Source organism: Thermoascus crustaceus, assembly GCF_041956765.1.
Source record: "Thermoascus crustaceus strain CBS 181.67 unplaced genomic scaffold VTN00scaffold_7, whole genome shotgun sequence".
NCBI classification, from domain to species: domain Eukaryota; kingdom Fungi; phylum Ascomycota; class Eurotiomycetes; order Eurotiales; family Thermoascaceae; genus Thermoascus; species Thermoascus crustaceus.
In genome coordinates this window covers 1,718,013-1,745,939 of record NW_027192533.1, presented here as the reverse complement: position 1 = coordinate 1,745,939, position 27,927 = coordinate 1,718,013, and the positions used below count along the sequence as shown (strand labels likewise).

The window sequence follows — 27,927 nt, the reverse complement described above, 5'->3', positions numbered from 1 at the left end:
ATATACATGGAAGATAAGGAGACACTGAATGATATGATAAAGATATCAGGATATCATCCATGTACTGTACATATACACCAGCCATTGACCACCGGGATCATGGTTATGATCACCGTCTTCAAAGACAACCCCCTCCGCCGTGATGCAGAACGAAAACAACCCCCTCCCCTTCATCTCCCTCGGCACCTCGTCATCCACCCAACCCGAGAACCGCCCCCTACCCACCACCTCCTGCCTCAGCGGCGCCTCCCCCGGCGCCTCCTCCGGCGTCAGACTCGGCGGAAACGGCCGCACCGGATCCCGCTGGACAACAACCCTCATCACAGGAAACGCCCCCCACGGCGCCGGCAAATACGGCCGGACCGACAATCTCGGTCGCGTATCCCCTCTCGTCCTCTCCCGGACCCGTGCCGTCCCAGACGCGGTATACACGACCGCGCAGTCAAAAACACCCTGCAGCCGTTTCAACTCATCGACCAGCTTGCGATACAAGACAGACATATGGAAACTGCGGTTCTCGTCACGATCCCGCTCGACATCCGCGGCGGGGCGACCGATCTCCTCGGTACGAGCGACCTCGTCGCGCAGCCGGTCCTGCCAGAAGAAGGCGCTGGCGCTGTCGAGGAGGATGGCGGCCAGGGGGCGGTTCGCGGACCGGTGCGCGGGGAGATCGAGGAGGTACGAGTCGAGGGAGCGCAGCGTCGCGAGGAGGGACGAGGAGGATTGTGGGCGGAGGACGTGGACGTGGGTGAGGGCGGAGCGGATCTCCATGTCGACAGCCTCGACGTCTGCCGGTGCAGTGCTGGTCTTGACATCCTGTCTGATGATAGACGCAGCGACATCGCGCAGCCGGCCGGCATCAAAACGCCCATCCGTATCGAGGAAGACGACGGCCGCGTCGCGCCCGCCGACACGCGCCGGCAGGACGGCCACGGCGGTAAGATAGTACAGCAGCTGGGACTTGCCGGCGGCAGAGGACGCACTGGCTATCTCAACGACCGGACATCTCTTTCTCCGTCTGCTCTGGGTCTCGATCACGCCTCTGTTGGGCTGAGGGAGAGCCGTAGACGGGGCATCAAACCCATCCTCAGGAACAGCATCATCAACACCCTCCCACTGCTCAGGAGGGTCCGAAACGGGAGCAGCACGCTCCTGCTCATGCTCGTGCTCTACTGTAGACGATGACGACCGTCCCAGGAACGCGTCCAGCAGCTCATCCAGCTCTCTGACGCCGAGGGACGGGGACGGGGCCGAGCGCGGATGGAGCGCTCTCAGATCGCGCAGGAGCTGGTGTCGTTAGCTGTGGTCATTCAATATATATAAATCAGGTGGATGGTATAGTATAAGCAGAGTCCATATAGAATACACATCTTAAAACACAATTGGTGCATATATGCACCATTGAGGAGGTAAGAGGTAGGTATGGAGCTCACCTCATCCAACCCCTCCCCGCGCACCTCCGCGAGCAGTCTCTCCCCGAAGCGGGCGGCCATGCTGGACTCAGCGGGTGCATAGCTCGGTGTATCTGTCTGTCTGTATAGCTGCAGCTACAGACATGCTGACGTTTGTGTGTGGTATCAAGTTCGAGTTGAGGTTGTGGTCGACTCTGGAACACAAGCTCAACTCCTAAACTCCGACCTCCGCTCCACACTCCGCATCAGATCATTCTTTCGACTCGACGCAAGAACACAGAAATAACGCTACAACCTCCCTTCGAACTCAATCCCACACCAATTGCTCTGTGTCCACGGACGCAATTGCCCATGACCTTCCGATATCGATAGCCAAATCCAACAAAAAAAACGAAAAAGAGCCGTCATGGCCCCCCTCGTCCCCATCTTCCCAACCACCTCCCTCCCCGAACGGGTCCAGATACTGCAGACGACAACCTACAGAGAGAAACGGCGCAAGGGCGGGCCCATCGATCTCGAGAAATGCGCGCTGCTCGAGATGCTGCAGTACTCGTGCAATCCGCCCGCGGAGGGGGTGCCGGAGCCCGGAGTGGTCCGGTGTAAGCCGGTTGTGAGGCTGTTTCGGAGGTCTGTCTGTCTGTTCTTTCTACATATATACTGTCCTTTTCTTTTCTTTTTCAGATATATGTGTGGGGCTCTAGTTTGCTGACATTTCTGGTCTGGTAGGTGTGCCCAGGGTCTAACGGTCGAGACGACGGCGTGGGAGAAGCAGAGGGAGGCGCAACGGGATCAAATACAGACACAGACTGGGAAGAAGAATCGATAGGGAATGCCATGTCATACATGTACAGTATATACCAGGCGTTAGGGACGGAGCGGTTATGTACTCGATGTGGAATCATGTACTTCATTGGGACTTGAATATCATGCAATCTACGGTGACACGTTCCCATGGGTATCTTCGAATCCGCCAAACGCCCGACGCCCTGAGTCTCCGTCCAAACAGCACCAGCAGTAAGATAATAAACAATGCGACGTGAAGGCACAAAGTAAAAAGACAAGTCAGGCGACGTCCGCCCGAACCGCGCCAGGCTCCTTCGTCGTATCGAGCGTCTTCTTCAGGTTCTCCTTCTCCGCCTTCTCCGCCTTCTGTTTCGCGCTCTTGCGCCAGAAATCCCTCTCGCAGTTGACGATCGGCCCCAGCTCCAGACTGATGGGGATCTTCGGCCGCGACGGCTTCGGCTGCCCGTAGGGCCCCGGACCGGGATCGAGCTCCATCGACGGCGCCGTGTTGGACGCCGCGTCGGGGGCGCTCCGCTGCGCCTTCTTGACGAGCCCCTTGACCGTCTTGTCGAACATGCTCTCCAGGTTCTCGTTCCGCCGGCCCCACAGCTTCTTCTCGCGGCCGGCGCCGCTCGTCTGGCTGTCCTTGAAGGCCGCGCGGGCCAGCTTGCGCAGGGCCTCCTCGCCCAGCCGGCCGTCCTCGGTGGCACGCTCCCGGATGCGACGCGGGTCGTGCTCGCGGTCCGTGAAGACGGGCGTGTGTCGGTAGGTGTGCCGGCTGGGGAAGGCGGGGAAGTGCTTCGGGATATAGGCGCTGCGGGCGCGGTCCTCCTCGCCGCTGAGGTTCGAGTCGAGGAAGGGGAGTCCCGCAAATGGATCCTCCTCCGGTGGAGGGCTGGGAAGTAAAGTCGGGGTGGGCTCCACGGCCGGGAAAGACTTCAGGTATTGGGGCAGGTCATCGACGCTGATGAAGCTCCTGCGTAGCGCATGTTCAAAGTCCTGCGGGATGGGCTGGATACGCCGGCAGGCAAGCATCGACTGGCGCACGTAGGAAGCAAACTTGAGCATATCTAGAACCGCAGTCAGCACGTAACACATTTATCTGACAAGCAGTCCGCTCAGAGCCGTACACTCCTCAGTAGCGTTCCGGAAGCTGTCCAGCGCAAGGGGGTCCGCCAGGTCGAACCCCGCGTGGGCAAGCATCTGCCCGATGGAGCGGTTCAGCAGGTGGTCGACGGCGACCTCATCGGTGATGGCGACGTCGGGCAACGCGGGCTGGACGGGCTTCTGGAGGCGGTGGAGGTGGTGGTAGAAGCGCTTCTGGCGCTTGGCGGCGGACTCGTCGAAGTCATCGTCCGAAAGGGACGAGGAGGAGCGTTTGAGGGAGGGTTCGGAGGGGACGACGGGCGCCATGGCGTGGGAGAGGATGTGGTCGATCTGGACGACGTTGTCCTGATGCAGACGAGAGAGACGCGGTGATGGAGTCACGTGACTTGCGCCTCATGTCTTCCCTCGACCGTCACACAATCTATTGCTACATGCCTATACTTGCTGTATGACCATATAAATATAGTAGATGAAATTAGCCTACATGTGAATATAACCTCTCTGCATCTCTCACCTGTCCCTGTTCCCATGCATGGCCTCTAGATACCTGACACCGCAGGCCGGCCACTCAGACCACCCGGAGCGTCGCTTACGCTAGTCCCTCCGGCCCGTCTTCGTCTTCGACTCGCAAAGTCGCCCTCTCTCTATCTAACCCACCAAAGAGCTCCTCTCCACCACCTCACGACCTCTCTCCGTCCCATCCACCGACACAATGGCTTCCGCTCTGCCTCCGATCACTGGCGTACGTCTCTCTCTGTCTCCCTTCTACCCAGCTGAGTCCAGCCCAGTCCAGTCCAGCCCACCTTGAGCCTTTCTCGTCACGTCATAAAAGAGACCTCTCTCCCTCCAACGAGCCAGCTCCCCCACTCAGACCAGCCTCAAGCTAACATGTCTCTTTTCCAACAGATGCTCCGCCGTACCCTGGTCCTTGACCTGAGCACTGCTCTGGGTGAGTCGAGATCCGTTCTATTCCCGTCCTAGATCGATCCGCAAAGAACATCCCGATGTCCGGATAGACGTGCAGATCCCCCAAGTCTCTGCCACGCAAAAGGAGGAATTGGCCCAGCGGATGGCGCGGAATCGTTTGGAATCGTGTACACGAAGTGGACAGGACATAGGAGAACGCAACTGCACAGCATGTATGGAACCGAGGACTGACCAAGATGGATGAACCCAACAGGTCTCGGCACCACCTTCGGCTACCTGTGGTGGTACGGTACGTACTTCACTCCCTCTCACCATACTCCCTTAGACCCAGGTCTACTCCCTCAATTGAGTGAAAAAACACTAACAACCGCAGGCTTCCACCTCCCCCGCGTCCGCGCCCGTGACACCTACTACTCCCGCATCGAGCAGGAGCGCACCCGCGCCCAGGCCCAGTAAACGACTCGCCGCATCAGTCAATCGATCGATCGAATAGACAATATTGTCATGATGCGACGGGGCGGCGCGTTTCGTTTTGATTCGTTTGGGTTGGCGGATGTGATCCTTTCCTTTCTAGATCTAGAAAGGAAAGAAAGGGAAATCATGTGAAGAAATTAAACCAGAAAAGAAAAATTGAATCGAATCGAATGCATTGTACAGTATTATATATACGTGTGCATTGAGTCTTTATCCCGTCCTGACCACTGTGATATGTATGCCCTGTCGAGGTGCTCGGTCTCTGCCTCGGATAATTGACCCGGTGGGCCGTCCGCCGTCCGCCTCTACTCTGCGGCTGTAGCACCCGCCCTGCCCTGTCCATGTCTCGACAGCACCTTTTCCTCAATGCCGTCCGTAGCTATATCCCAAGGTTGTATACGACAGAAGTATCTTTAGCCCCCCCCTTCCTTCATTATCATCCCGGATGAGTACCCACATCCCCGTGCCCGGCCGTATCCAGTATCCAGTAGCCGCCTACACGCTACGCCATATCGCCTAGACTTTTTTTTTTCTTTCTTTTTTCCAACAGTGAGCATGTATATTATGATATAATATAACATAGATCTACTAGCACGGGCAAAAGAAAAAAGAGAAAAAAAAGATGTTTTCTTTTCACAAAAAAAAGGGGGGTATTATTTATCTATTTGTTCCGTTTCCGTCTGCCCGTCCGTTCATCTGTCGAACCGGGTGGAAGAAAGAGAACCTATATCAACGTGCCAATGATGCTAAAGCAGATGAACAACAGAACAGAACGGAGCGGAACGGTGTAAGAGCAAGGGAAGCTTTTTCTCCTGTGCACGTCCAGTCCCAGTCCCAGTTCAGTCCAAGCTCTGCTTCTTCCTTCCCCGTATATACTCGAGGCCAGAGAGTCCCCCCTCCGACTTGACTCGACCCGACTCGATTCTTCCCATAGTCCAGTCCAGTTCAGTCCTGTGAGCATCGCATCACATCACATCGCATCATTTCCACTTCCCATCGACAGTCATCTTCTCATCTCTTTCTTTCTCATGTCTGAAGACAAGACCAGAAAACAACTGCATAGGTAGCTATGATCCCACACGTCCAATCTAACCAACCAACGCAACCGATCTCATCGGATGACGCGGTCGTACTGCACGCCCCGGACCGTTCCACCGCCAATAGCCGTGCGCACGTTGCGCTTGAAGCCCTCGCGGTTCGTGCGCAGGTCCTCGGCCGCTTCCTTGTTCAGGGGGTCTGAGGCGTTGGGTTCGAGGAAGAGGAACTGTCAGATGTCAGCATCACTCTCACATCACATACACCATCCTTCCTCAAGGAAGATCGAAAGAAAGAGAGAAGACTAACCTGCAACCCCACAATAACCGCATTCAGATTCAACACGGGCTTCCAATCCTCCCGCAGAATATTCAAACACACGTTCCCCTCGAGGTCGATATTGGGGTGGTAGATCTTCTGCTGACATTTCACCTTGGGCGGGTCGTGCGGGAAGTTCTGGTTGATACTGAAGGTAAAGTGGAAGGTGCCGGACTTGTACATGCCCTCGTCGGGCTCGATGGTGAGGGTGAAGTTGAGGATGTCATCTGGGTTGGGGAAGGACATCTTCATGGTGCTGCCGAGGGAGAGTTCTTGGAGGTCTATACGCATGGACATAACACACGTATCATGTTAGAGAAGCTGTCCGCGTATGTATGGCTTGTATAGGAGAAAGAGATGAGATGAGGAAGGGAACGTACCCCTCTGCACACGCAACTGCGCAGCAGTGACCTTCTTCTTCTTAGCCGCCGCTCCTCCCTGTGCATTCTCCGCCTGCTGCTGCTTCTGTTTCTATATTTTCAAATAGACACATGTCAACCGCCGTCCTCTCTCTCTCTCTCTCTCTCTCTCTCAAGCAGAATATACAAGACTAGACCCGACGTACCATCGACCATATCTTCAACATCTTGACTTCACCACCTCCCTACCGCGGAGGTCTACGTTCAAACTGACAAAAGAAAAGGAAATGAAACCGTCGAATCCGCGTGGAGGAAGTATTTCTTCAGCTAGACTTAGGCGGCAGCGCAGAGGTACCTGTGGGGTTGAACTGGCGCGTGATGGTTCTCCGCAGGCGGAGTCAGTCGTGGCGGGCGGTGAAGAGAGGAAAAAAAAAAAAAAGAGTTTTATGCGGGTAAATAGATACAACTTCCGGTGTGACGGTAAACGTAGAGAGAGGACAGATTGGAGACAAGAAAACGCAGGCAGAGACTCGGGAGTATGGGGAAGAGGCAAATGCGTTGGCGAGCTGATAACGATCTTATCCCGGACTTGAAACGTGATCTGCCCGAGGTCCTCACCGCCCTGAGCTTGCCACTGCCGCTCGACATCATCGGCGAGCAGAGACAAACAGCTATTAATATTGGTCTATTTACAGGACAATTCTCAATATTATTATATTACATATGCATTTGTACGGATTCCATTTTTAGTCGCTAGTATCTTACTGAAGCTCCACAACATGAACAATGCATCGCCGTGTCGAAAATACAGATCCAACCCGGAAAAACAAACACAACACACTAGGGCACAAGAAAAGCGCAAACGCATCTAAAGTAGAGTACATGTTCGACGAATGTGTCTCGGGGACAGTGCTTCTGGAGCCTCTGTCTTCCAGCCAGCTGCAAGCAGCAGCCCCACTGCACATCGCCCGCGCGGGCTCTACCGCCTCGCACAGCAGCACATGATACCGGTCTTACCCAGGAACCAGCACGCTCCGATGAAACGAACGAGGGCCATGGCCGCGGTCGCCCACAGCAGGGCCTGGAAGAAGTGCGAGGTTCGCACCGTGGCTTGGTTCTGCGATTTTCGTTAGCGGTTGCTCCAGGGAGTATGTACACGTGTTATCGTCAAGGGGGTGTCACATACCGAGAAACCGAACTTGTCAACACTCTCGCTGGTGATGCACACAGCCAGCAGAGCGTTACTGAAGATCCAAAACGTCACCAGTCTGGTACGGAAACTCTTGTAGGAGTCCTCCAGCGTCTTCTCCTCGTTCTCCTCGGGTGGAACAAAGGGAGTCAAGGCACGCTTCACGGTCGCCTCGAACTGGCTGTCGATATCCGCCTGGGGCTTGTCGATTTCTTCAATGACCGCTCCTTTTCCGTCCGCCTCCTTCTTCGTCTGCACCGAAGGCAGCGCATCGGCCTTGTCCGCACCCTTGGTACCCCACGAGACGTCGTGCCAGTTGCTGAAGGCATACACGTTGAGGATGTTGATGTAAGACGACATGACCAGGAGGTAGGCCGGGAACGAGGTGAACATGTGCCACGGGTCCATGTACAGGAACGAAGCGACGAAGTAGAGACCGAAGGTGGCGGCCAGAGCGATAATGATGATACCAGGACCCGAGGACGAGAAGAACGACTTGAGGAACGCCCCGACGCCGTGGTGCACGTCGAAATCCATCGCGGTCTGTCCGGTGAAGGCTCGCACAACCAGGTAGAAGGACAGAATTATAATATACAACTGGATGATACCGAAGAGAACAAAGGACGAGATGTACGAGTATTTGGAACTGTAGATCCATCGTCAGCATCACGCCCAAGTGAGCAGCAGATCCATCGGACTTACCCTTTCGGACGGTTACCCAAAGCCAGGATGAATTGCAACAGAAGGAACGCCAAGTAGAGGTATTTCAGAATCGTATTGATGATCGGAGTAGCCGTATTACCGAAAGGGAACGCCGTGTAGTTGTTCGAAGCGCCGGGAGTTCCAACGAGGTCCATGATAACAGTAGTAGTGAGCCAATAAGATGCTGCGAACGACTGGTCAGCGAGATCCGGGTCGACACCGCAGCAGAGTTCCAACTTACCGAGAGCAAACCAGGTCATGAACAAACTAAAAGTATTATAAAGCATCTGAATGTGGAAGAAAAACATGCGCAGAATATTGTGGCCACTCTTGTACATACGCCCAAAGTGCATGAGCGAGTAAATACTGGCCGCGAAGGAACCGTTGAGCCATCGTCGACGCTGGGAGATGAATTCGGGAGCACCTTCGGGCACGTCAGTCTCGGCCTTGGAGGCCTTGACGTACGACAGATGCCACTTCGATCCTGCCTTGGCGACCAGTTCGAAACAGAGAATACGGTCCTCGGCCAAGAACATGTTCTTCTTGAAGATGTTCATCCCCTCGATACCCTTCTTTCCCAGCTGCTTGGACAGGGTGTGGTCACCGTGGAAATACTGCTCGAGGGGTCGACCCATGATGGCACGGAATCGGTATGCGGAGAAAGCACCGGGCAACACACTGACATAGCCGAAGGAACTCTCCAGGGGTTTGTCGAGGATGTTACTGATCTTGTACTCAAAGTTCTGCGCGGCGACGAGAGGGTTGACCAGGTTCTTCCAACCCTTACCCAACATGGCGTGGATTTCACCACAGGCACCACCCAGATCCTTGTCGTTGTAGAAAGCCTCCCACAGCGCGAGAAGCGACTTGTGACCGGGCTTGGTACCGGCGTCGAGCAGAATGACAATCTCCGGGTTCAGGATACGGCCAAAGCCGTTGAACAGCCATCTGTGCGAGTTGATCTTCTTGCTGTTCTTCTGCTTCAGACAGAACATCATCTGCACCGGAGGGAGCGTGCTGGGGCCATCATCCACCGGCCGGATCAGCTGCTGGTTCGGAGTGACCGAAAGCTGCGTGGTATATTCGAACTGCAAACCGGTCAGTAATAAGTGCGAGGGGGACGTTGGCAGGTGCTACTGACAATGTGGGCGACGGTCTCCTTGCCGTCGACATCGCGCTTCATGACACCGTCCTGGTAGACACCGATGGTGGCCAAGACGTCGAGGGTATCTTTGTCGCAGGGGTCAATTCCGTCAAAGACCAGACAAACCACGATCTTCTGCCACGCGGGGCCACCCTTGTTCCAGAATTCGGACTTCTTGAGGTTGACAATGTCGCGGATGTTCTGCATGACACCATGCAGCGTTCGAGCGGTCAGCATCTTGTCTTCGTTATAGTACGTAATCGCGATGAGCAGCTCGGTGTGACGGTTGTACATGGCCGGACGGAGATTGTAACCATTGTGCAATGTGAACTCGTTGGGATCGCAGGTCGCGGCGGTGTCTAGAGTTATGCATCGTTCAGCGTCGATCGACAATCATAAAGCCAGCTGTCAGAGAGAGAAACCTACAGCGCATATGAGTAAACTCCTCGCTTCCTCCCTCCAGATCGTTGCGGTACTTGGCCTGCACCGCATTCTGAATGGCACTAGGCACGGGGTAATCGACACTCAGGACGGAACCCTGCACCAGCTTGACCTTTCTGGTGGCATAACGACGCAGGCCTCCTCCGGGCGTCTGTCTCTGGCGCCATGCCTCGGTGGACGATGTCTCGCTGCGCGCGTAGGGCGAGGCCACGCGGCCGGGCACACCAAAGGCGGTCGCTGGATTGTCGAGGGTGTTGCCCGAGTAGGTCGAACCCGCGGTGCTGTAGGGATCCTGGTACATGGGACTCGCGTCGGCCGCGTAGGTCTCGGTCAAGCTGTAGCCCGAGGCCGGTCGCGCGGGCGACGTGCCTCTGTTGTGAGGGTCATCGAAAGGGCCGTTGAAGGGACCCTGATTGAGCAGCCCTCGGGACGCCTCCGCATCGTCCTCACGGTCATACTGTGTTCACCGCAATCAACGGGTCAGTGGGATAGGCCTCGATGACCAGACAACGGTGTGGACTCACGTTCGAATGCGGCATGTCCTGAAGCCGGTGGCCCTCCTCGTACGGCGTGCTTGCGCCAGAGCCTGAATAGGCCATGGTGAAGGACTAGAAGATCCGAAGATCTGGGGGGACAAACGAGCGGACAGGAATGGACGACGGGGTATCTGGATCAGAACAGCAGGGCAAGAAGAGATAGGGACACGGTGGGAGGTTTAATGGGCAGGTGGACGCAGCACGAGGGAGGGAGGGGGGGAGAAGCCGCCAGGGCTGGGGACGGACGGGCGTTTAGAGAAAGGGATTTCCCCTTTTGTGGGAAGGCGATGGGGAGATGGGAAACGATCCCAGATGGGGAGGATGGGCGAAGAGAGAGATCAACTGTAAAAGGCGGGCACAAGAAGGGGGATCGATCTGCTGGGGCAGGGAAAATAGAGTCGACGGCCGGCGGCGTTTGGGCCTGGGTGCTTGGGACGGCGCCAGCGTAGCGACCGACGGAGCTTAGCCCTGTGGGTAGCGATGCTGAACGGGAAGAAGAGGAAAAAAGAGGCTTACTGCTTGCTGTCAAACAATAATAATACTGGACAGCCGATCATCTACACAGACAGACAAAGGAGAGCAATGGTGCATACTTGCTGGGTGTTGCCCAGGCGCTCGTGCGATGCGCACACACAACATGCTTACACTCCCATCCAATCCCACTCGATGTCAGGACTATTATGATGATGATTTCTTCCTATCTCATCGCATCTGAAACCGCCTCCACCATCCATCGTCGACCTCTGCTGACGACCTGCATCACCGGCGTCCCCCCAGCTGAAACAGGTGGTCAACTAGACGAGACCAGAGGGCTGGATGATGGGCGTTACCGTTCGATACCATGGAGACCGGTATGAAAAGGCCCAGATCGCGGCCAGAACGCGGAGACGCCCGCCATGCTTCGAGAAGGCCGCGCTGGTTCGTCCAGCAGCATTCCACAACACCATCCCTCGCCAGCATGACTGTCAGACAGCGATGTGACGGGGATCCCATCTGATTCGCAGGCCCGACTAGCGTGGTCCATCGTCGCCGCCGAAAATTCCTTCGGCCTTCCAAATATAGCCCTGTCGGGCTCATTCCGCTACCACGTTCCCCGCTGCCCTCGCCGCCACTGGCCAGTTGTCCGTCGCCCCTGACTCCTTTTTAACAGAGGGCAACCGTTGCTCGGTCCGCAACCGCTCAGCCACACCTAGCGGTGCGACCGTGTAGATCATTACACCGCAAATCCTTTGATCATTTTTTATTTTTAACCTGTCCAGCTGTCCAGCTGTTCTCCGTGTTCTGTTGACTGCTCTATACAGGTTTTGATCGTAGTTTACTGCGTACTCCATCTGTTCTGCCCTACTGTAGGATCTCCTTCGGCAGCGGTACCCGACCCGTGCAGCCCGGGATCTGGATTCTGGGCACGTTCCATGTTCGGTTGTTGGCTGGCAAGAAAACCCTCCCTATTGCTCAGGACCCGCCGTTAGTTCAGCTCAGATGCACAGTGGTTCGGAGATGTTCTGTACGCAGTACGGAGTACTCCGTATTCTCCGTACGGGCTGTAAGCTGTTGGATAAGCCACAGGGGCAGGTGGCTTGATCTAGGTTTTTTTTTTTTTTTTATTCATTCGGCTTCAGGAACGGGTAAAGTCTGCAGTGCATATTAATTTTTCCGATCCTACAAGTACCTACTAGAAAAAAATATAGAACGGAACTAGAAGCCCTGCCTGGCCTTGCAAAAGCAGCAAAAACTACCTAGTCTTAATATTAATAGCCCCGTTTGAAAAATCCCCTAGACTACCATGCAAGATTGCCAAGATCTTTCACAAATCTATCACCCATAGATCGACAGCACTACGGAGGATTATATGTATATATATGTTGCTAATATTAGCCAAAACCTCACTATACTTAATCTCTTTAGGGGGGCCGGATTCATCCCCTTTTTTAACGCCGAACGGGCTACGGACGGGTACTCTACTCCGTACGGAGTAATAGTTCCTGTCTACCTAGGTAATCTTCCAGAAGTTAGCTAGAAGGACCCTGAGCCGTGTGAGGCTCTGAAGGATCAGCAGTGGTTAGTATCTCTTACTTATTTCATCGCTAGTTTAGTTACCACCCAACTTGGGTAGCCCTGATGATAGTCGTTGCCTAGTTCGGAGTAGTCAGTCCATGAGGAACATGGAGTAGGATGGGGGGGGAGATAAAATATTAATTTCGGATATACCATACAGTACTGTTGTTACAAGCATGACAAGATTTGTAGCTAGCTAACACGCATAGGATCTATTCCACTGTCCTGTCCACATCTTCTACCTAGTCTCCACTCCACTCTATACATGCGTGACGTGATGCGATTCAATCGTTCGACTAGTCGATAAAATCTGTTCTGTTCTATTCCTCCCTGTCTGGTCTGTACGCAGTATTATTTACTGCATACGCCATGCATTAGTGATTAGATAGATAGGTGCCTACCTTACTGAGGAATACTCCGTACTAATTTACAAGGCGATCAATCAATGAACAGTCGCCCACGTGTGTTCTGTTCTATTTACAGTACGTAGATAGGTAGGGATGATGCTTCCACCGGTTCGGTTCCACAGACAGAATGGTATGCAACTACCTAATCTAATCTATCTATATACAGTACACTCCATAGCGTTGAAATCGAATATTGAATATACCCCGTACGGAGTACGGAGTTAACTCTACCTACAGAGTAGAGTAGATCCGCAGACAGGATAGACAGATAGATTAAGGGATAGAGTTAGTCGTTCATCTTCAAGTTAGTACGGAGTATTTACTAACTTTAAACTCTTTAGCTTTAGGTTCAAGTTCCGATGCCCTGGCAGGCTGAAAAGTTAAGGGGAGAGAAGGGGGGGGGGGGGGTTCTCCGGACGGGAGTACGTACCGACTCCGTTCTATATCTGTACTAAGTTAGCGTGGTATATGTATTTATAAATATATTTATTTATTTATAGATATAGACCCGGGTAGGGGGTATAAAATATCTTTGAGGGTGCTCTGGAGAGTGGGAGTTGTGATGTCCAAGTCTGAAGGGATTCTTTTTCACTGATACGGGTAAGAGTGTCACCGGATTGTGTGTCCTTTTGTTTATAGGTGTATTTTATTCTCAGCAGTCTCTGATTAGACCTATCAATTCTGAAGGAATACCAAGTGGTTGAAGCCCAGCTAGCTAGCATATCTATCAGATAATGATAATTAATGATAATGAGGATGCTACCTACACAGCTGCTCAACATGATGTAGCATAGGAATAGAACAGAATCATGTTGAAGGTTAGGTACCTAGCCGGCCCGGCCCGTCCTGCTCGCCTAGGTGCTCCGTATATCAGCCTCCTAGAGGTCAGCCTGCTTCCTGCCTCCTACAACCCACGCATACATACCATCCAAACATCTGACCTCACACACTGAGAAAACAGAATAATCGGAAATCAAATCAAACGATAAAGACGGCAGAGCGGCTGCTGCATCTGCCAGCTGCCTTTACCCGAAAGCCAACGGTTGCTATATATATATATATACACCGCGTCATGTCCTCGGAGCGTTCCCTCCCGTTACAGTTCCTATATATTTTACTTCCACCGTTGGGAACGTTGCCTAATGCATAACTCGCAACCTTAAGATAAGCTAATTTAACATGACACTGATACGTTGACCTGACCTACAAATTGAGTTGGCCTGAATGAACTTATCAGTGGCCGTGGCAGATATTCGAGTGCAACGTCTGCAACTGAAGTTCTGGGCCTCCTAGGCAGGTGAGGTCAGGTGATTGCACTTGACCTCTGAAAGCAAGGCGGGGTTTTCCTAGCATCCCTCCCTCTACCACATCAACTGTGAGCGAGAAATGTGAACCTTTTTTGAGCTATTCTTTTCTCAATGGGTTTTGCTCTGGCCCTTCTCTTAGTTGCACATATATATATATATATCTCTCTCTCCATAACGCCTGGCAGTTGCCTGGGTCTGTGGTGGTCATCTCTGATTGCTAATTCATCTAGAAGAACAACCTCTCTGAGGGACCTCTTGAGAGAGACGTCGGTTATATTTGGCCCAGGCCAAAAATGATGCCCTGAGGTATACAGGGTGCTCACGTGCAAGGCTTTAGTATCAGCCAAATCAAGCAAACGAGGCTGAGATGGCGCTGGTAACGCACTTTCTTTCCTTTTTGGAGGGGCAGACAACGCAGAAAGACAGACTGGAGAGTCTTCCTCCAAACCTCCTGGTTTCCTGACGCCATGAATGACCTGGGCGTCCTTCAATACCTGTCTTCCCACTTGTGCCATTTACCTTGCAACACAGTGTCATGCATCATGGCGGTATGTCCAGATAACTCGACAGAATGCCTTCTCAGAGCGATTTTGGACGCACGGAAGTACAGACCTCTTTCCATATCTATCCCGCTGCTTGTCGGGAGAATATGCTTAAAGACAAGTTTTTATAGCAGCTACAATTGGGATCCTTTGAGCTTCGGGGTCAGCCTTCGGGACCATTGAAGGGATTGTTCCACTAGCTGCCGCTTTCGACTGCGATGTTGTCCGGGTATCGCAAGGACTCCCAATCGCCTACGTGATATCGTCGCAACTCATTTCGTGAGCACCCGACTCTTGGTATGGCAGGGGTTTATCAGCGATTTCTGGATTCGTATACATACCAAGTGTGAGTGGCATCCTTTCTCAGGAATGAATTGCCTGCCCACGGGAATCATGTCTGCTCTTCTCAGATATCGCTTGTGGTAGCTGACCGTCTACTTTTCATATGTATAGACACTGTCGACAATCTTGCCTTTGGACGGACGTATCTTTCTTTCGGACGCGAGATCTTGGGACGACATTCCCCATCGGTTCTTCTTCTGATGATAACGGCTTATTGCCAATTTAGTATCTGAAATTAAGCAATCGAAAATATCATCGATAATGTCACCGGTAAAGAGAACAGGCATTACTCTTGCGTTTGGTACTACATGGCTGCCCCGCTTTGTTCCATACGCTGCGTTGGAAGTTCGCGCCGCAGTTACAAAGCTATGCGGGATTTGCCCAGCGTGGGCTACTTTGAATGAAAACCTGATATCAATAGCGTTGAATAAGTACGTCGCTTCTAAATCGGCGAGGCTTCTCTGGCATTGTTCACGGCACATCTACTACTATCCGAATCGCACGACGGCCAGGAAGTATGACTATACCACAAATCAAGTACCTCTCCAGACAGTCTCCTGGGCTCATTCTGGATATAAATCTCCTAAGAATTGGATCAGATTTTTTGGAGATCCTCCGAAGTGTCCCTGTTTCAAAATACTGCGAGATCTCCCAATTGACAGCCTGAGACCCCTCCAGGAACTTATAAACGACGAGCAGTCGCGAGTGGCATATCAGGAAGGAAGAGAAACCGGCGAAAAAAGTGCTTCCCGAACTTCTGAAACCTTGATTATACTGCCACAAGCACTTTTTACATCCCTTGAGTGGCTGAAAGTAGTCGACTCCTGTTGAGATGTACTCAATCTCGAAAGATCTGCTGAGCAGAGATGGTCTTGAAAAGTTCGACACTAAACATACGCTTGACACTATACCTCTTGCACGGGCAGCCCCCGCCCATCAGTTGTTCGAGGTAAGGGTCCAATAAGGTCTTACGCTGGTTGGCTCCTCTTCTGATTCTGACAACTTATATGTGGGTAGGTGGACGCTTGGATGCATGATAACTGCAAACAAGAGGCGATATGTGAAGTGAGGCGTATACTATGTGATCTAGAGAAGGCCTCAGGCACGAACGTTCCCCCATTGGAAAAAAGAGTGACGCCAATCACCCAAGCCGACGCTGAAGCCATCACTCCAGAAGATGGACTGCGGGTATTGCTCATCTATCGCGGAGTGCTCTGGGCCGCGTTAATGTCAACCGCCGCTGATGTGACCTGTCTTTATGAATTGGAGTCTAGGAGACGTATCGTCCAATTCCTTTGACTCCGAGACTGCGGTTCTTCACTGCCAACAGGCTGGTTTTCAGAACAATATCTGTTCAAATCTTTTTCAGACAGAAAGGAACTTCATCTGATTTACTGTTATCTGCTCCGCTCTTTCCTTATCTTAGCTTATTTATTCTCATCCCATGCTATCTCCATCCTGCCACTTCCGACGAATCCTCAGCACATAGAACTGACCAATGATCATCTGTATATATACAGTATATGTACATACGTCATGACTGTCGCAGAGATAACTCTCCAATTAAAGAGTTGTATCTCTCATTTCCTCATCCAATCTAACCGTTCGAAAGATCTCACTCATGCTTTTTTTCCTGATCTCATTTATTTCCCTCATAACTGTATCTCATCAGGTCAGGTTTTTCCACATCCAATTCTTGGTTTTTTTTTTTCAAAATCAGCAACTTCTCTGAAATTTGTGACGGGCTGATAGGAGGCCTCGAACACCCTCAGCCATTCTGCTGCTGTCCACTGCCTTCCCAAAGAGCAGCCCACTAGGGCTCAACCCTGGCGCACCTCAGCCCTTCTTAGTACTTCCCCACACAGCCAGACTCCCTACTTCTTTTCCTTCTCTAAGATTTAGTATACTCGTCGATAGGCCTAGCTAGTTGAATAAACTGCCTTGAGTCCTTTACAAAATTATACTTTCTATACTATCTCAACAGGCACCTGTATGCTACTGTTCTCGTGCAATTGATGAAGTTGCTTGCCTGCTTGCTTGCATATTGGCTGGTTAGACATGCAAACCAAACCCATCATGAGAGTCAAGGATGTCTTATCTTGAACGTCTATTCAGTAAATAGATGATAGATATGTTGCTGATAGCAGAACAAGTAAGCTCCATCTAATCAAATCAAGTTGAATTCAATGGCAAAGCATTGATGAGACAATTTACTGTCCCGTTACCTGTAGACTGCTCCGTGGGCTAGAGTACTGCCTACCATATCTACCCGGAAGTTTTGGCTTAAAAATTATGACGGTATCTGTAACGAACCAGTGCGCTGTCTATTCTATCCTAACTTGCTTTGAGATTCAACTCTCATGTCTATTTCTGAAATACATACCTAATAATGTTAGTAGTACAGGGTCTGCTTACCTCACCGTTTCAGAACCAAACCGGTGAATAGCCAGCATGCTTCTGAATCTTCGCAATTACCGTGCGATTTTTTTATTATTGTCACAGAGTGGTAGTAGGTAGAATGTGACGTTTCAAGTTCTAATTTGCCAAGTACTGCTAGTTAGACAGAGAAAGAGGGCTAGCTGCATAGGACATTCATTTATCCATCCATTCACCTATTGTAGAGTGCCAGAGTCTTTTTTGCAACCCGCGAAATGATGATTAAGAGATGGAGATGCGGCCATGGTTCTCTTGTAGCGTTGGCAATCCAGTGAATAAATGCATGGTAAGAAGGATAGAATTGAGTTCCAATTCTTTTACCAAGACCTGGAAGTAAAAAAAAAAAAAAATTACCAGATTCATACTGATACTGTAGAATTAGGTAGTTACCTAGGTACCTATATACGGATCGAAATACCTAACTTTGATCATAACTAAAGTTTGTACCTGATGCTATTATTATTATTGCACGGTGCCATTGATGTCAAGAAAAGAAATACCTCGTCCTTTTGTAAGACAACACTTTCCAACTAATGCGATGAGTTCCCCCTCAAAAGCGGCAGAATATATATATATATACCTAGGTATGCAGGTAATGTACAGTATCACCAGAACTAAAGCGAGGCGGTGAGGTGAGATGAGAGCCAGAAAGGAAGCAGGGATGGCCTCCTATCGATACCCGATCGATGACACGTATGTGCAGTAGAACAAAAATGAGGAATATAGCATAGTTGTGACTTGGGCAGCTATCTGTTTACTGTTGTTGACTCCGAAAAGGTCGGTCTATTATTCCGACCAAAGACAGATCAATAATGAATATACTTCCACGAGCCCGAACAGATGTCCATTCTAGGCAAGTTGGAAGCCGCCTGCTTACTGCACTGCTTACTGCTTACGGCCATGGCGCATAAGCAGAGAATACGCTACAGACAGTTACCACTGCGACGCCGGAGATTCGCTGTATGGAGAAGCTTGGAACAAATTATGATGCGAGACAGACAAAGAGAATCTTACGGGTGGTATGGTTTAGAAGAGGAACTGCTGATCTCTTGTTGATGGGAATTAGATCTACCGGTATGTATGCGTTGATAGCAGCAGATTGAACAGGCAGCCTTGAATAAGTAATGCGAGGTGCAAGATCAGCGTTTATCACAATATTGATTTGACCTTTATGTGTTAGCGCTAACTTGCTGGCTACTTTCTGGGTTCTGCTTGCTGGGTATTGCCACGACAGTATAGTTGAAGTTCTGCATTGATGGCCAGATAGAGTTCAATGGAGAGTTTCCATCGAGACTGAACTGCCAACGTATTTGACCCCGTTTCCAGGAAATCCACGCAAACTGATACTCTTCAAGTTCGGGAAGATCGATATTTCTTTGTGCCGGATTAGGCAGGCATGTACCTATTCATAGAAGTGTTTTCCTGCGCGGCATACTCGGTAGTCGAGATGATCGATGATTACCTGACCGTCACAACGCCATACCTGGCCGATCTCCAGCCTTATGCCGTTAGGTCCATGCTGCGGCCACTAGCGGATCGCGTCTGAAATCTTGGCCTGAAGGGTCTGGACTTTTGACTCTTGTGGCTGCATGAACGTAAAAGTGGTGCGGAAATTGGCCTGATTCATGTTCACCCGAGCTCCGTACTCCGTATCTGTCACCCCATACGGAGTACTCCGTACGTGGTTCATACTTGCCAGTTGCGGGTATTAATTCCTTGTTCAGTTCCGTCGCCTTGCTTCCAGAATTTGCCCCCGCCCCTGATGACGTGGATGATATGAACACCCAGGTATGCGTAGTATGGTACAGACCTTGACTGACTTGGTAAATGATAATGTTACTCTGCACGACGATGCGCCTGTCCGTGTGTGGCTTTGGGCCAGGATGACTGTCCCAGGAATCCTACCCGGGTCAGGCAAACGGCGGTTTGACAAGGTGGCTCTGCCCAGAGCGACGGGGGGATCCTTAGCGGGAGCCGTGGGCTAAACGAGCGAGTATGATTCGAAGAACCGGGTCAGTGCAATCTCGCCAGCGACGCGGCCAGGAGACGACGGCTGATTCTGGCCAGGAACGCTCCAGACACGACCCGGACGGCGCGGCGCACAACCCGGCGGTTCGCTCGATCTGGAGTTATACGGAGTCCATGGAGATAGAGAGCACAGAGTACTCGGCAGTTGCGGTGGGATACACGCCTCACTCCGTCTCTGTGCAATCCGATCCGTGATATTCAGGGACAGTTGACCATTCTAACTCCGCACGGTAAGACACACAGTCCTGTGGGTAGAGATGATCGACTCATCGAGATGCTCGAGTATGGCAGTGATCACGGTGGACGCATTCCGGGCCAGACGGATGTTCTCCCCGTCACGTCAGCGACGATAAGCACGATATAGAGCGGCAGCATCGACGATCACGGACAGGAAAACAAGGAAGATGGAGAGATAACTTGCATAAATCAGGCGTCGTCGTTGCGCGTCGAGGGCTGGGATAGCGTCGGGCGTGGAGACAAGGAGCGGCGCGTGCCCCGAAGCGCCAGGAACGGGTCAGGAACCCGTGCGGCTCCTGGACTCCACCTCGTCCTCTCCTCCTCTTTCTCTTATCCCGATCCCTCTCTCGCCATAGCCATCCCCTCGACGTCTCCATCTCTTGTGCGCGCGTCCCCGCGAGACGGCTTTCGTCTTTATCCTTATCTTCAATTTCTGTTCTGCTGCTGGTTCACGGCCGCGGGAGGCCCTTCTGCTCCTCCCCTTTCAGTGACATCAGCCGTTCTTTGTCAGTGTGATCCCCAAGGCTCTCTCCTCCATCGACCGCCAGCGACGTCAGCGCTTCGCACGACCCAGCTGTGTCTGTCGCGAGTCTTGATGTCTCTTCGACTCTCCGACAAAAAATAAGAGACCATGATCACTGCGACCTGAGCCTGTGCGTTCAGAACCCACCGATCACCATCGATCTCGTCCGCTCGTTTTTCCCACTCTTTCACGACATCGCTCTTCGACTGGAGAAGAAGCTTTTAACGTCCATTGGAACATCTCTCTCGTCGCTCCTTTGTCCCATTCGCTTTCTCCATTCATTTGCGCCGTTGATCGGCTCCACATTCCTTCACCTCCTTGACGACCCATCTTCTCAACTCTTATACCTCAAAACTTTTTGTTTCGATTGTTCCCCTCTGTTGTCGACTGCCCATCATGTCCACCTTCGAAAATGGTATGTTGCGCGCCTTGCCTTTCGACGTATTTGAGGGCGGTGGCTTACCCGATTTTTACTCTCCAGGTTACCAATGGTCCCCGCGGTCGATCTTTCGACGCTGCGTGCAGTGTCCCGCGACCATGCCTCCCTGCCCGCCATGTGCATCTGACGAGACATGCACGATGACCAGCCGGTCTTGCGACACCTGTGGTACGATGACTTGCGTGAAGATGAACACCGTAGGTGGAGCCAAACCCGACTCCCAGCCGGAGGGCGAAGGTACCAATGGGGGAGCCATCGCCGGAGGAGTCATTGGCGGGATCGCGTTCGTTGGCATCGTGACCTTCCTCGTGTGGTGGTTCTTTGTCCGGAAGAAGCGCAAGGCCTATGCCCAGCAGGAGTACGAGAAACGCAACACCCGTCAGGGTGTACAGTCGAGAAAGTCAGTTGCATCGATCGCTTCGACCGTCCTCACTCGAGCCTCGAATGTCATCCAGATCGCATACATTCCCGGTGTCACAAACCGTTCGCCTCCAGACACCCCGGGGACGCTCGTGCCTCCTGTGCCACCACTTCCAGGGGCCAGCCCGGATCAGCACTTCTTCATGCCGGGTGATCTCCGCGATTCGTCGTACTCGGGCATATCGGATGGCCGCCACAGTCTGAGTCCCAGTCTGGCGCGGAGCAGTGTTGCAACCACCGCTTTTGTCAGTCCGATGCCGGCTCAGCAAGCGATGAGAGGCAAGGCTGCGATGGTCAGTGTCCGGTCGGGTACCAACACACCTGCCGTCAAAGTGACCGCACCGGATGCTCCAGCTGTACCGGCGATCACCGAAGCGCAACTCAACAAAGCTGGTATTTCCAACAGTTCGATTGTGGCACGGACAGTAACCGCAAAACCCGTCAGCGTACATCTCAAAAAGTCAAAGAATAAGGCCCCAACGGCATCCGATTTCCCTGCGGCTCCAACCGCTGCGATGACCCGGGACCGTCCCGAGTCGCAGACCGAGTCTACTGCCTCCCACTCTCGCGCTCGTCAGCTAGACAACGACAGTTCTAGGTTCGACGACAGCTCGTCTGACGAGGAGGACCCACATGAGCGTTCCCGCCAGTCGGGAGCTCCCACAGTGATTGAAGACTCACCGTCGATCACGCAGAGTCCCTTTGCGGATTCGCAGGCGACCAAAGAGGACTCTGGCGTCTCATCCGCCCGCAGTAGCAATGACGGCAAACGCACGTCTACACACCGTCATCGAAGCAGTCAGGGTACGAATCGCCTTCTCGAGGAGGCGGTTTCGCACGCAGCCAAACAGTCGGGCCACCAAAGGCAAGATAGCAGACATTCCACCGCGTCCTCGCGAAGAGGCGCGAGTCCTTTCGATGACTCGAACGAGATAAAGCAGTAGTTGGAATGTTTTGGTTGCGACTATCTTTCGTCTTTTACACCTTGACTGTATCTATTTTCATTTTCTTTTCCATTTCTGTGCGAAAACTCGCTGTCTTTGCTTGGAAATGTGGATGACCGGCGCATAGCGGGCTCGGGCATGGCTTGGGAAGTGGACCAGGCTATTTTGGCTCGGTTTTGGGATGTTCATTTTGATCGTGATATGTATGAGCTAGGTTTTTTTTTCTTTTCCTTTTTCACTTTATCCCCTTTCTCTCTGCGATATGATAGAGCGAGAGGAGATTTTTCATGCCATAGCGGACCAGGCCACATTTTTTTTCACCATTTTCTCCTTTGTTCCGTGGTCTGTTGGATGTTGGTATGGCTTGTTCGGCAGATTTTCCTGGAGGCTCGATTCTGAGACTCTGACATTTTCCATGTATCCAGTCCAGTGCAGTTGAGTTGTATGTACTGTATTTAGACAGCTAGTCATGCATGCCTTGGCTATCTATCTATCCATCCATCCATCTACCCATGTCTATCTCCGTCGGGATGTTGTGTTTGTGATGGAGTTGAGTAAAAGCAAATAAAAAAATAAGAGATTTTCAGCCAACAGTCCACTGTATACGTTAGACATACATACTGCTTGGAGGTCAACGAAGACAGTGACCAGATCATTAGGAGGGTAAAGAAAGGCATTGTCACGGAATTAGATTACTATGAAGATCGCCCCTTCTCGCCTTTCGCCTACATACGTGTAGATAGAATAGTGTAAAATGTATCCACTTATCTCTGTACCTACCTAATCTACCTATCTATCTATCAATCAGCAAGTAGTAGTATAGTAATAGTAAGTAGGTACATACGACCTTGCCTTGGGCTGTCGGCATGAAACCACCAAGTACAGTAACGTAGAAGTACATAATAAACATGACGCAAAAATATACAGAACAGAGTCAATCCCCCTACAAGACGGCTTCGCTAGTATGCAAGAGGGGTTAAAAAAAACAAGAAAAGATAGAATAGAACGAAGACGTCGCCACCACGACAGATCCAACGCAACGCAACGTAACGCCTAAGATGATGCTAATTTTTGATATAGAAATAGTATACCGTGGCTCGACCCTTACAAACTTTTTTGGAAGGAAGGAAAGGATTAAACGCCAAGGTCGGTTGAAAAGAGTCTAAGCGGCAGCAGCAACAGCAGGAGCAGCAGCCGCCGTCGCTCTCTTCCTCCTCTTCAACCTCTTCGCCTCGAGCGGAGCCTCGACGATCTCGGACCACGCGTCCTCAAAGACCGTCTTCTTGGGACCGATCTGGCCCTCGTAGAAGTTCAACTTGCGGACGACCTCGAGCGCGCCGGTGCCCAGGGAGACGGACTTGCCCATGATGATGCACTCGGAGACGCCCTCGACGAGGTCGGTGCGGCCGGCGCCGCCGGCGTCGAAGAGGTGGTCGGCCGTCTTCTCGAACGAGGCGAGCTGCAGGACCGAGTCGCGCATCTTGGAGAGACCGAAGCGGGTGATGCCCAGGATGTCGCCCTTGTAGGTCATGACGTCGGCCAGGAGCTGCATGTGGCGCGGATCGATGCCCATGTCCTTCATGACCTCGCTGATCTCGCTGATGATGGTCAGACGGGCGGCCTCGATGCCCAGCACGTCGCGCATCTCCATGATGTTGTTGGTGTGCGTGCGGTGGCCCTCCACTCCAAGGGTGGTCATGCACTCGCGCAGACCGTAACCCTCGACGAGGATCGTGTTGGTCGTCGACGTCTCGTCCGTGCGGATGATGGCGCGGTTGGCCTGCGGGTGGCCGAGGACCTGGATCTCCGGGAGCATGCGCTTGAGGTGCTTGAGACGGAGGAAGGGGTCCATGCTGGTCGCGGCGATCTCCGTCTTCGAGAGGCTCATCTTGCTGGCCGGATCCTGGTCCACGTGGATGTGGATGTGAGATCTGGAGTGCCGGAACTTGATGTCCTCCGCCTTGAAGCGCTTGTGTCTCTTGATCGCATTCAGGATGGTATTCACATTGAGCTCGAGCGCCAGGTCGCTGATCGTCTTCCAGTTGATCTTGATGCTGATGAACGCATCCTTGGCCGTCCAGGTCTCCCTGACGTAGTGGATAATGTCCTTCAGGTAGGTCTTTTCGATACGACCCTTGACGATACGGGCTGCGATGATGCTGTCCTTGGTGACAAGTTCGCAGGTGATGACAGGAGTACTGATCTCCTTGGAGGCGTTGATAATTTCCTTGATACGGGGAACACCCTGGGTGATACTCATACCGGCGACACCAGCAAAGTGGAAAGTCTTCAACGTCATCTGGGTTCCAGGCTCACCGATCGACTGGGCACCGACGGCACCGACAGCATGGCCAGGCTCGACTTGAGCCTTCTTGTACTTGGTCAAGCACGATGAAATGAAGGCCCGCAAGGTTCTCTCGGTCAGCTTGCCGGTATGGTTGAGGCCCTTCTGGCTTCTCTCATCGGACGGATCATTGTCTCCACCACGAGAGATCAGGCGGTCAGCCTTGGATTGTACGTAACTCTGGATAGATTCGAGGAAATCACGGGCACTCTCAAACTGGTCGACTCCGTGGTCGCTCCTGTCCATGTAACCAAGCTCGTTTCCGAGGAGGTCTTTGCGTACAAGCTTCGCCCGCTGCGGCGCAAGCATCTCCTCGCAGATATCCATGATCTCCGATGGAAGCAGACTGCGCTCGTTGTTGTCATACGTTGTCGACTCGGCATGGGTGAAAGTCCGGTCGAAGTTAACCGGCCTGGCTTTACCCTCCATGTCGACAGGATCAAGCTTGTCATCTCCGTACTGGAACTGGACAATGTTCGAGGACGAGTTTCGGACCGTGTCATCGTACCGGCTCGAAAGATCCTCAAGAGACTTCATCAAACGACGAGACATATAACCGGTTTCTGCGGTCTTGACGGCTGTATCAACCAGACCTTCACGACCGGAGATGGCGTGGAAGAAGAACTCGCTAGGCGTCAGTCCAGAGAAGAAACTGTTCCGGACGAAGCCCTTTGACGGGGGTTGGCGAGCATGCTTGGGGAAGTGAGGGAGGGTTCTGTCTTGGAATCCATCCTGCACACGCTGGCCTCCAATAATCTGCTGTCCGACGACAGCAACCATCTGAGAGACGTTGATACTCGAACCCTTCGAACCAGATGTGGCCATGATCAAAGGCGAGTTCCACTTGCTCAACTGAGCAATACACTCGTCTCCAGCTTGCTGACGGACCTTGCTGAGAATACCAGAAATCTGGTTCTCCATAGTCTGCTGTTCATCACAACCGGGGGACTTTTCGAGTGTACCGGCTTTGAATTTAGCGATGACTTCATCACACTGGGCGTAAGCCGTCTCGACCAAGTAGTTCTTTGAGTCTATCAGTTTCTGACTGGGGTAGACATCCGTAATACCGATAGAGAAACCCATGTTGGTGAACCACCGCGCAGAAAGCCTTGAAAGGCGGTTCATGCCTTCAGCCGCCACGGCGGGGCCGAAGTCACGAAGCATAACGTAGAAAACCGAGTCCTTCTTTCCTGAACCAACTGTGGCTTTGTCCATGACACCGCACATCACCTCTGAGTTGCGAATGCACAGCCAGCCATCGTTGGGGTCCAGGTCTCGGGGTCGGCCATCTTTAGGTGCCTTGAATTCTCGGCATGCAGCATCCAGATTCACAAGGACTGGGTCGTCTCTGTTCGGACGCATAAGGATGTTGAAAACCTGCTTGCCGGTCCAAAGCATCTGCGGCTTTAGAACAGCAGGCGGGGGAAGATCAAACCGAGTCTCTGGGCCAAGCATGTAGAGGCAAAGCTGGGTGAACGATCTTCTGTCGAAGAAATTCTCTTTGCTGCTTAGCATGTAGGCTGCACTAATGAAATCCTGAATGGCAGCGATGATCGGTTCTCCGTTCTTCGGCGTAGCCAAGTTATTCTTCACACCCATGAGTTCCATGGCTTCCGCCCTGGCTTCCTCAGTCTGGGGTACATGCAAGTTCATCTCGTCTCCGTCGAAGTCGGCATTGTAAGGGTTACAGACACATTCGTTAAGACGGAAAGTTCTATGCGGGCGCACTTTGGCGAAGTGAGAAAGGATACTGAGCTTGTGAAGGGACGGTTGACGGTTGAAGAGAACGATGTCTCCGTCTTCGATGTGTCGCTCGACTATGTCGCCTTCCTGCAGCTGGTCCGCCATCATGTTGAGATTACCATACTTCAAAAAGACCTTAAATGTCTGCCCTTTCTTGGTGATATAGTTGGCACCAGGCCATTTCTTCGTTCCGTTCCGCACTCTCTGCTGCAACTTCTCCTTGTTGTACCTCGACACCACCTCAGGATAAGTCATGTTCTTCGCCACGAGCTCCGGAACAGCGACCTCATCAACACGCAAGTTCGGATCAGGGGAAATGACAGTACGTCCGGAGAAATCAACACGCTTTCCTGACAAGTTTCCACGGAATCTTCCCTGCTTTCCCTTCAGGCGCTGACAGAGACCTCGTATTGGCTTTCCAAAGTCGGCTTTGTTGAGACCCGGAACATCGCTGTTGATGTAGACGGCAATCTGGAGCTGCATGTAATCCCAGCATTCCATAATGGTCTGGACTGGCGCTCCCTTCAGCAACGCATTCTTCAAGTTGATGTTGCTCTGGACGATATCTCCCAGTTTCGCAGTCAGGTCATCCTCGGTGGAAGAACCTTCTTGACCGACCGAAGGGCGAATGCAGACAGGTGGAGCTGGTATGAACTGCCACAGAAACATCTCCGGCCGAGCCTCCTTGGGGTTCAAACCAAGAAGTTCGCAGTCCGTGTCGGTCACTTCCTTGAACAGATTCAAGACGCGAAGAGCATTGAGGTCGTCCTGCGCCTTCTTGTAGTGTTTCTCAACATCTGGATTAGAGTTCCTAGCTTCCTCAAAGGAGCGATCAAAGACGATCTTGCTCGCAGGAGGAACCTTCTTCACGGAGGTAGATGCGTTGAAAGCGCGGAACTTGTCGTGGGTGATCTTGAGCGCGCTCGATCCCGCCTTCTTGACCACACCGTTGATGGCACCACACTCCCCACAGACGCGAGTCTTCCGGCACCGGTCATTGATTCTCTTGGTGATCTGCAAGCGACGAAGATTGTCGAGGCCGGGACGACGTAGTTCTCGCAGAAAGGCACGGCGCTCCGACTCGGGAAGCAGGATCCGTGAGCATTCCTTGCATATCATCTGCAAGATGCCAATAATGCGCTTGAAGTATCCGACGTGGAAAGCCGGCAGCACGAGCCTCACATGGCCGAAATGTCCGTTGCAGGTTTGAAGGGCGCCACCGCAGGTTTCGCACGTTCCGGTCTTGCTCGAGATGCCCATGCGCGCATCCAGCGGGCCATTGGGGACGACGGCTCTCTCACGCTCGAGGTCGAACAATTTTCTGTCGGAAACTTCGACGACAGCCTGGCTGACGATGTCGTCGTTCGAGCTGGTCGGTCGCGCGTCAGTCTGGAGCCGTCATAATAACACAACCGGGGACGATGAACGTACAGGACTCCAAACTTCAGTTCCTTGATGACTTTCGGGACACGGTCAATGACCTGGGCCTTGCCCAGGTCGACCTGCGCAGCTTCTGGAGGCTGCATCGCAGTTGTCACTCGCGGAGCATGGCAAAGCGACGGAGGCTGGACAAAAGCCGACTGCGCGCGGTGGTGGCAGGACGAGACGAGGAACTACTTCGCGAGAGGAGTTTAGCAGGATCCAGCACCGACACCAGACAAAAGGGGACGTCAGAGACGGCGGCGACGCGATCCCCAGTCCTCGAAAGGCTTTGAGTTGAGCGTTGCGGGCGG

At 52.5% G+C, this 27,927-nt stretch overlaps 9 protein-coding genes across 9 annotated transcripts; 4 read left to right on the top strand and 5 right to left on the bottom strand.

Annotated features, from left to right (window-relative positions):
• Positions 1-45: 45 nt before the first annotated feature.
• VTN00DRAFT_9596 (uncharacterized protein) lies at positions 46-1,493 on the bottom strand (the record flags this gene model as incomplete). The annotated part of the gene is made up of 2 exons (XM_069436573.1): positions 46-1,287; positions 1,434-1,493. 2 exons carry the CDS (start codon positions 1,491-1,493, stop codon positions 46-48), a joined length of 1,302 nt encoding a protein of 433 aa, XP_069285181.1.
• A 325-nt stretch (positions 1,494-1,818) lies between these two features.
• VTN00DRAFT_9595 (uncharacterized protein) lies at positions 1,819-2,238 on the top strand (the record flags this gene model as incomplete). Its single annotated transcript, XM_069436572.1, has 2 exons — positions 1,819-2,039; positions 2,139-2,238. The coding sequence occupies 2 exons, from the start codon at positions 1,819-1,821 to the stop codon at positions 2,236-2,238; spliced, it is 321 nt and encodes a 106-aa protein (XP_069285180.1).
• A 236-nt stretch (positions 2,239-2,474) lies between these two features.
• Positions 2,475-3,608, bottom strand: VTN00DRAFT_9594 (uncharacterized protein; the record flags this gene model as incomplete). The annotated part of the gene is made up of 2 exons (XM_069436571.1): positions 2,475-3,265; positions 3,326-3,608. 2 exons carry the CDS (start codon positions 3,606-3,608, stop codon positions 2,475-2,477), a joined length of 1,074 nt encoding a protein of 357 aa, XP_069285179.1.
• Positions 3,609-4,014: 406 nt separating this feature from the next.
• On the top strand, positions 4,015-4,685 carry VTN00DRAFT_9593 (uncharacterized protein; the record flags this gene model as incomplete). The annotated part of the gene is made up of 4 exons (XM_069436570.1): positions 4,015-4,044; positions 4,209-4,251; positions 4,483-4,518; positions 4,603-4,685. 4 exons carry the CDS (start codon positions 4,015-4,017, stop codon positions 4,683-4,685), a joined length of 192 nt encoding a protein of 63 aa, XP_069285178.1.
• Positions 4,686-5,814: 1,129 nt separating this feature from the next.
• Positions 5,815-6,642, bottom strand: VTN00DRAFT_9592 (uncharacterized protein; the record flags this gene model as incomplete). Its single annotated transcript, XM_069436569.1, has 4 exons — positions 5,815-5,967; positions 6,048-6,337; positions 6,437-6,527; positions 6,622-6,642. 4 exons carry the CDS (start codon positions 6,640-6,642, stop codon positions 5,815-5,817), a joined length of 555 nt encoding a protein of 184 aa, XP_069285177.1.
• A 752-nt stretch (positions 6,643-7,394) lies between these two features.
• On the bottom strand, positions 7,395-10,490 carry VTN00DRAFT_9591 (uncharacterized protein; the record flags this gene model as incomplete). The annotated part of the gene is made up of 7 exons (XM_069436568.1): positions 7,395-7,532; positions 7,602-8,250; positions 8,307-8,490; positions 8,548-9,394; positions 9,448-9,809; positions 9,877-10,348; positions 10,416-10,490. 7 exons carry the CDS (start codon positions 10,488-10,490, stop codon positions 7,395-7,397), a joined length of 2,727 nt encoding a protein of 908 aa, XP_069285176.1.
• Positions 10,491-19,511: 9,021 nt separating this feature from the next.
• On the top strand, positions 19,512-19,908 carry VTN00DRAFT_9590 (uncharacterized protein; the record flags this gene model as incomplete). Its single annotated transcript, XM_069436567.1, has 2 exons — positions 19,512-19,721; positions 19,780-19,908. 2 exons carry the CDS (start codon positions 19,512-19,514, stop codon positions 19,906-19,908), a joined length of 339 nt encoding a protein of 112 aa, XP_069285175.1.
• Positions 19,909-20,700: 792 nt separating this feature from the next.
• Positions 20,701-22,107, top strand: VTN00DRAFT_9589 (uncharacterized protein; the record flags this gene model as incomplete). Its single annotated transcript, XM_069436565.1, has 2 exons — positions 20,701-20,719; positions 20,786-22,107. 2 exons carry the CDS (start codon positions 20,701-20,703, stop codon positions 22,105-22,107), a joined length of 1,341 nt encoding a protein of 446 aa, XP_069285174.1.
• Positions 22,108-23,269: 1,162 nt separating this feature from the next.
• VTN00DRAFT_9588 (uncharacterized protein) lies at positions 23,270-27,720 on the bottom strand (the record flags this gene model as incomplete). Its single annotated transcript, XM_069436564.1, has 2 exons — positions 23,270-27,563; positions 27,626-27,720. The coding sequence occupies 2 exons, from the start codon at positions 27,718-27,720 to the stop codon at positions 23,270-23,272; spliced, it is 4,389 nt and encodes a 1,462-aa protein (XP_069285173.1).
• Between the last annotated feature and the right edge of the window lie 207 nt (positions 27,721-27,927).